This window comes from Gekko japonicus, unplaced genomic scaffold (assembly GCF_001447785.1).
Source record: "Gekko japonicus isolate JY-2015 unplaced genomic scaffold, Gekko_japonicus_V1.1 scaffold1726, whole genome shotgun sequence".
Taxonomy (NCBI): Eukaryota; Metazoa; Chordata; class Lepidosauria; order Squamata; family Gekkonidae; genus Gekko; species Gekko japonicus.
Window position 1 is genome coordinate 102,417 of NW_015168706.1, and position 7,692 is coordinate 110,108.

Below are 7,692 nucleotides of genomic sequence, written 5' to 3' on the forward strand. Positions count from 1 at the left end.
TCCCTGGCCCCAGGCAGGCAGGGGTGGGGAGAGGCAGGGAGGAAGCAACTTACCCTCCCTCTTCTCCTGCCTCCTCCTGGCTGAAGGAGGGCCGGAAGCAGGGGGCGGGGCTTCGTCATGTGCCCCGCCCCCCGTGCCTCACCCGGGGGAACTGTGTTCCCCCGCGTTCCCCCCCGAAATGACCTCTGGTTGAGACTATTAAACTGTGCTACCTGTTGGCTAAGTGCCCGTTGCCCTTGCCTGTGCGAGCGCATTCCACAAGATCCATGGCTACGTCTACAGCCTTCTTCTGTCGGCGATCTGTGGGGCTGCGACATGGTCTACTCCGAACACTTTCATTAAGCACTATGCTGTTGATGTTCGTGAACGCCACAGAGTGGAACTTGGTCGTCTAGTCCTTTCGTCGGCAGAGCATTGAATTTGCGACAGCTCCCACCTCCAGGTGAGCCACTGCTTTTCAATCTCCCATGGGTGTGATGCACAGAGACCATGAAGAAGATAAACAGGTTGCTTACCTGCAACTGGTGATCTTCGAGGGTCATCTGTGCAGTCACACCACCCGCCCGTCCTTCCCCACTGCTGTTGCTTCAGTACTTTTCTGTTGTTATTGATATGACAGCGGTCAGAAGGAACTGGCGGGATGTCCACACCCCACCTCTTTGGACATGCGCAGTGGGGTTCCCGCGCATGCCTGGGAGGGAGGCGCGAAAATCCCTTTGTGAGCTTTGCATACCACCGATTTGGATCAGCGCGGGCGCATAATCCCATGGGTGTGACTGCACAGAGACCACAAAGAAGATTAAATCGTTATAAGCATAAGGAGATCTAACAAAACATTACTCAAATAATTATAAGGGAAATAATGGGAAATAAGATTTATAAATAAAAGCATTGGTACTGGAGTAATTTTGAGAGGCAGAAATATGTATTCAGGCGCGCCAATCTCTATCAGACCCAATTAATGATTATTATATACAAACGAGGTAGAAGCAGAACAGAGTTAGCAACTTGTAGCAGGCCATTATTAAACAATGTAAAATTTATTTCTTTTTGTTGTAAAAAAGCCTGTAACGAACTTGTAAGATTTGAAATTAATAAAAATTTAATTAAAAAAAATAAAAAGGTATGAATGTTCATGCACACACACATTTTTTCAAATACCAATGTATTTGAAATTCAAGTTTATCCGAAAAAGTGTGCACGCACACGAAGGTTCATACCTTGGATAAAGGTTTGTTGGTCTTAAAGGTGCCACTGGACTCTAGATTTGTTCTACCCAATGCAGAGATAGGGCAGAATGATACGTTCCTGGGAAAAGATTGGCCAGAGCAGGAACTCATGCAGAGATGAAACTATGTTGAGACCAGGAGAAAATGCTGCAGACCAACCTTTGCAGGGCAAGTTTTGGAACTACTGCACTGCTGAGTGAACTAGAATCACAGAGTAGGAAGGGGTCATACAGGCCATCTACTCCAACCCCCCCCTCAAGGCAGGATCAGCCTAGAGCAGGGGTGTCAAACTCATTTGTTATGAAGGCCGGATCTGACATAAAGGAGACCTTGTTGGGCCGGGCCATGTGTGTCATAGAATGTAATGCCAGGCGGCGGAGATATAAACTTTATAAAGGACTAGGCTTGCCAAGTTGTCAAGCCGGATCGGGCCCCGGGGGGAACTCCACCCCGATGTGCATGTCACCAGGAAGTGACGCGACCACGCCGGGCACGCTGGGGGCGGGGCCACAGTCATCCGAGGGAAAACTCTAGGGATCGACCCAGGAGTCCCCCGCTCCGGAACAAGGTGAGACTTGGCAACCCTATAAAGGACACAGACACCAAGGGTGGGTTTTTTTACTTAAAATAAAAACATGCTTAAAACATTAGCACTCTTGCAATATTTTGTTTATTTAACAGTGTCTGATAACTGACACCTGACACCTCTTGCACTGAATTATTGCATCAAAATGTCTGTGTCGTTGCAATCATAAGTATGCTGATCAGGTGTGTATCTGTAAGCTGCAAACCCTACGATGACGCAGCAACAGCAGCAGCAGAAGACAGCAGTTCTATTGCGGGCCTGATAGAAGCCCTCTGGGGGCCTAATCCGGCCCCCGGGCCACACGTTTGACACCCCTGGCCTAGAGCATCTCTGTCAAGTGATTGTCCAGACGCTGCTTAAAGACTGAAAGTGAGGGGGAGCTCCCAGGCAGCTGATTCCACTGCTGCACGACTCTTACAACTCTAAGGCCTGGCTTCCAAACACAGCCCCTTCTTCTCAGCCGCGGACTTCTCGAACTCACCTGTGGGATGTTGACCAACAGGCTCGCATTGGGTACGTTTGCAACGCGGATCAGGCCTTGCTGTATGATCCGCTGGCCCTGGATCTGCACGCTGGGGACGGAGGCCCGGGGAGCCAGCAGCAGCGGAGGGGGCCCTGAGGTGGAGTGTTGGCGAATGTTGTGGATTTGCTGAGGAGACACAGAAATGGGCTGAGACAGATGGATCCACAGAAGGGGCGGACGGACAGACAGGGGGAGGGGGGAGTAAGGGCCAAGCGACGAGGAAGAGGGGCGATGTGATGGGAGCGACACAGAAGAGACAGGTGGAGAATAACACCGTTAACATGACTCAAAAAACACAACAGCATGCAAAAAAACAAACACCCTCTCACAACCAACGTTCCCTTTAAGCTGAATTAGTGTGAGCTAGCTCGCGGTTTTTTTAGCCTCCGGCTCACACATTTTTGCTCACAAGACTTCACAGCTTAGAGGGAGCATTCTGCGGGGCTTCGCTTTAACACTGACGGAGAGTATTTCCATGGGGAGACACAGCACGTGCCCCACTGCCTTGTTCCGTGATGTGGTTTTAGCACCAAGGTTAACCCCTAATCAGGTTTAGGAGGAGAGGAGGAGGAGATTGGATTTACACCCCACCCTTCACTCGGGGTCTCAGAGCGGCTTACAAACTCCTTTCCCTTCCCCTCCCCATAACAGACACCCTGTGAGGTAGGCGGGGCTGAGAGAGCGCTTTCCAGAGCTGCCCTTGAGAGAACAGCTCTGACAGAACTATGGCTTGCCCAAGGACATCCAGAAGAAGAAGATTTATACCCCTCCCTTCACTACCTGAAGGAGTCTCAGGAGCATCTTACAAACTCCTTCCCCTTCTCCTCCCCACAACAGACACCCTGTGAGGCAGGTGGGGGTGAGAGAGCACTTGACAGAAACTTCTCTTTTTCAAGAACGCCTCCGACAGAACCATGGCTTGCCCAAGGTCATCCAGCAGGTGCAAGTGGAGGAGTGGGGAATCAAACCCAGTTCTCCCAGATTAGAGTCCGCGCACTTATCCACTACACCAAACCCGGGTGTGAGTAACCACAGAGTTTTCACAGCTACACAGGCGTCTTTTAACCTAGTGCATGCAGACCCTGGTTCCCAGCTGAAGATGGTCAGAGTTAACCCCGGTGGGGCCATAACACTGATAAGGGAAATAGGAAAGAAAATTTGCATAGATAAGAACAGGGAAGGTATGAGAGTCTGGAGAGGGGAGATCGATTAAGGGATCGGGAACAGTTTGGTTCTGCAACAAGCCAATGAAGAAGCCCTTTCCTCACATATACCACCGCCTGGAGGGGGCCAAAGAGCAGGCTCACACTCCTGCCCACCCTGGTTTCGTAGCCAACCAAGGCTTTCCGGGGGGAGCATGGTGGGTGAACTTACTTGTAACCGTTGTTCATCGAGTGGTCTTCTGTGCAGGCACACGTGGGACTGCGCTTACGCAGGCTGACCACCGAGGGAAGTGTCAGAAAAATCTCATGTGGGACTGCGCAGAAGCCACGCTGATGAACAACTTATTTATATTTTCTGGAATCTAACAACACCAGAAGGGCATTCACACTGGCCAGAAGTTCGACTTTACCTTTGGCAGTGTTGGAAGGGAGGTTTAAAGCAATCCCTTACTCCTTAAGGCTCTGTTCTTGCTCTCTGGGTAAAATTGACTCTGTAGAACACATTTTTTAAAAAACTGTCCTCCTAACTATACAAAGGCCCGATCGGAAAGTATTAGCCCACTGCTAGAAAGATTTCCCGGGAGACCAAATAAAACCAAGCTTGATGATCTCCTGTCAGATAGAAACCACCGGACTACTCGACAGGTGGCTAAAATTCTGTGCTCAGGTTTACAAGCACCGAAGATCCCTTTTGGTGGCATGACTCTGTAGTTATTTGGCATGATTTCATATGTTTTTAAAACTTAATTTTATCTCTAAATTTTTTTTTAACCCAACTGTATTACTGGTTGCTGGCTTTTGCATTTCTCAATCAAACGGTACTGCTGGTCGCTGACTGTTGTCATGAAGTGATTGATTGAAACTCACCTGTGCCCCTCGGACGAGAGGGGGCATGACTATTTGTGTGTTTTGCTGAGAACCCAGCTTTGAGGAGGCTTGCTGCCCACCACGGATCAACGGGGGAGGGATAACAGTCCCAGGGATACGGGAAGAAGAATTCTGCATTATATTGGGGGGGGGGGGAGAGAAGAAAACCAGTTTCACATGGTGAACAACAGAAAGACATTTTTTTTACATCCTCCTATTCTAGCAGAAGGTAGAATCAGCAAGCTGAAAGTACCAAGGAAGAATCGTACGCAGATTGGTCACTCCTAAAGTGCAGATTCTAAGAGAGGACGGAACATTCGCAGAGGAGGGGCATCGCGGTTCTGGCTTTTCCCTAATCTGCCTTCAGCACAAAGTGCTGTTCTGCCAAGTCTCGGCATTGTGTATAGCGGAACAAACAGCAGAAGGATCAGCTGCCCTTGGAGAGGGCTGCCTCGTCGCATCTCTGCACGAGTCACTGTTCTAAGGTTCCTCCACCCAAAACTACAACTTGTGTAGATGGAAGAGTGGAACACGTCACATCTTTCTTTCTTTTATTGGCAGGAAAACATCCCCCCCCAAAAAAAAGCTCCAGAAGACTAGGGGAAAACAGATGTTGACTTTGGCAGCCCACCGATGCTCCCTCTTGTGAGCAATAATCCTACTTTGTGAACTACTGGCGTTAAAGCTGTGAGTGAGCGATCCGGCTGCTGCGTAAATCAGTTTGCTCTGGAGCCCTCCTTCCTGAGCGAAGACAAAAACGTGTGAGCTGGAGGCTACAAAACGGTGAGCTGGCTCACACTAACTCAGCCGAGAGGGAACATGGCAGCCAACCCGCTCCCCTACAGATGCTGAGCCTGGGAATTCAAAGAGAACTGGAAAGGGCCATACAGAGGCCCCCTAGTCCAACCCCCTGCTCAGTGCAGGATCAGCCTAGAGCATCCCTGACAAGTGTTCATCCAGCCGCTGCCCGAAGACTGCCAATGACGGGGAGCTCACCACCTCCCTCGGCAGCTGATCCCACCGTTGCACAACTCTTTTTTTTTTAATTTTAATTTTTATCGTTTCAAACTTTCTATACAGTACAGTAACAAGATTTCACACAAAGTTCACACAGTATAGAATAGCATAACTCTAAATATATTAATCTGACAGTCACCATTACTATTTCTATTATTTCTTAAGTTGTAAGGATCTGTTTGTGCAACTCAAAAATAAAGTAGCTTTTGCTATTGCCGGTTTTTAGGGATGATTCCTCCCTCGGCAAGGTAATGAACCACAGGAAACCAGATTGCTTGAAACGATTTTTGGTAAGTAATAATATCCCAGCTCAATTGTTTGCTTGCTATTTTCCCATAGATTAAATGTTCCCATATTTTATTTTGCCAACATGACAAAGTAGGAATGGTTTTTTTCCTTCCATTTCTGAGCTAGGGGTATTCTAGCTATAGTAAGCAACATTCGTTGCACAACTCTGACTGTACAAAAGTTTTTCCTAATATCCAGCCGGTACCCGCAAAAGAAGGGTGGTACTCTCACTTATGGTGGGAATGCCCAAAGGTGACAGATTTCTGGGAAAAGATACGGGGGGGAAATAGCAGCGCTATGTAAAGTCAACCTGGATATAGATGTAGATTTATTATTTATGGGTGTATTGGGAAATCATAGAATTGAGAAACAAAATCAGGATATTTTCAAAGTAATGTTATTAGCTGCGCATGCAGTGATTGCATATGGTTGGAAGGAGAACTCAAAATGGACTTTAGAAAAATGGAATGAATATTTATATGAATATATACAATCGGATATATTGGAATGTTTAAAGCAAGATAAGATATGGACTACAAAAATGAAGGAGATAAAAAAGAAATGGTCGGTATACTTTAAATGGGTGTACAAAGGGGAAGCCAATAGGGGTATATTGGAAAAGTTGGAAAGAATGTGCTCGTGGTTGAAAATGTAATTTGAATAACATGATGTTGGCCACCTTAGGGGTGGAGGGATAAAATAGGGGGAAAGAAGTATCAAAAATTTTGGAACTAAACTGTAATGAAATAACAATATTGGGATACAATAAAAAAATCCAGCCCGTACCTTCCCACCCTTAATTTAAACCCATTATTGCGAGTCCTATCCTCTGCTGCCAACAGGGAAAGCTCCCTGCCCTCCTCTAAGTGAGGGCTCTTCTTCAGATACTTAGAGAACGCAACTCAGGAGGCCCTCCAGTTCACAGAAGAGGACCTGCAATCCTATCCTGCCCTGCCCTGCCCTGCCCAGTGGATTACTCGTGCAAATGGTTTCCTTTTGCGGAAGCAGAAATGGCATTCGCTGTCACTTTTAAGGGAGGGTGGTGCAGAAAACCAGAAGCAAATGCATCCCCCCCGCCCCGGTTAAGGCACGCCGCTTCATCTCCAGCAATCTGGCCCATCCAGAGCCGGTCAAGAGACCTTCCCCCTTCCCCAATCTACTGACCTGAAGGAGGGATGATTTGCTAGAAGTGATGGTCTGTGTTCCCCGCACCAATGGTGGAGGGGTTGCCACACTATTTCCTGAGGAGCCAGCAGGCTACGAGAGAGCGGGGTGGGGGGACAACAAACGCATTAATCCAGGAAAGCTAATTTTTTTTAAAAAAACAACAACGAAGGGTCTATCAGCAGCTCAGACATCTAGACCATCCTGTTTCCAATACTGCAGGGCAGGGCCCTCCTTTGTCGCGGGTCCATCTCCCCCCTCCCCCCCAAGCACTCGGAGGCAGGCCCGTAGCTAACACGGGGCCCACGGGGGCCGGCCCCCTTGCATTTCTTCTGGGCCACCTCCCTCCCGGGCTGTCCCCAAAGCACCTCAACGCGCCACCCGCGTGCCGCGCTGCCTCCAACCTGGCTGCCCGACAACTGAGCTCCTTGGGCACTTCAGAGAAGTGGAATCCTTCATCCCCAGAGCTACCTTCCGACACTCCCCTCCCCTATAAACTCAGCCAAATTGCGGCCAGCTCCTGCCAGCTTCTCTTCCTCACCATCCACCCTCTCTTAACCACAGGACTGGTCTCTGTACTCCAGCCCTCGTGCGCCGGCTTAAAAAGCCACCTGTCTCCCCCCCGCCGCCCGAGTCCCCCCAACAAGCCCCATGGGAGTTTTTCTAAGGGAGCCATGGAGAGTGCGCGCCAGAGGCACCCCTTTACCTGCACTCTGAGCCGCTCCCTCTCCGGCTTCCATGACCTTTGTGACTAGAGGCAATGTGCCGGGCGGGGCGGGAGGGGAGTGGAGGAGGACGCTCGCTGCCGCCGCCACCTCCCCCGACCACCCCCCTACCCGTGTTCCCTCTAAGCTG

The 7,692-nt window shown here is 49.3% G+C and overlaps 1 protein-coding gene across 4 annotated transcripts in view; it reads right to left on the reverse strand.

Annotated features, from left to right (window-relative positions):
- The window catches only part of GATAD2A (GATA zinc finger domain containing 2A), a 75,498-nt gene that overhangs the window by 16,946 nt on the left and 50,860 nt on the right, over window positions 1-7,692 (reverse strand). For 2 of the 4 annotated variants that reach the window (XM_015415530.1, XM_015415528.1), the window contains 3 exons: window positions 6,838-6,930; window positions 4,369-4,500; window positions 2,297-2,464 (listed from right to left, as the gene is read on the reverse strand). In XM_015415530.1, the coding sequence (XP_015271016.1) occupies window positions 2,297-2,464; window positions 4,369-4,500; window positions 6,838-6,930 (393 nt within the window). Of the gene's footprint in view, window positions 1-2,296; window positions 2,486-4,368; window positions 4,501-6,837; window positions 6,931-7,692 lie in introns of all 4 variants that reach the window. The other 2 variants (XM_015415529.1, XM_015415527.1) reach the window with 1 other exon arrangement.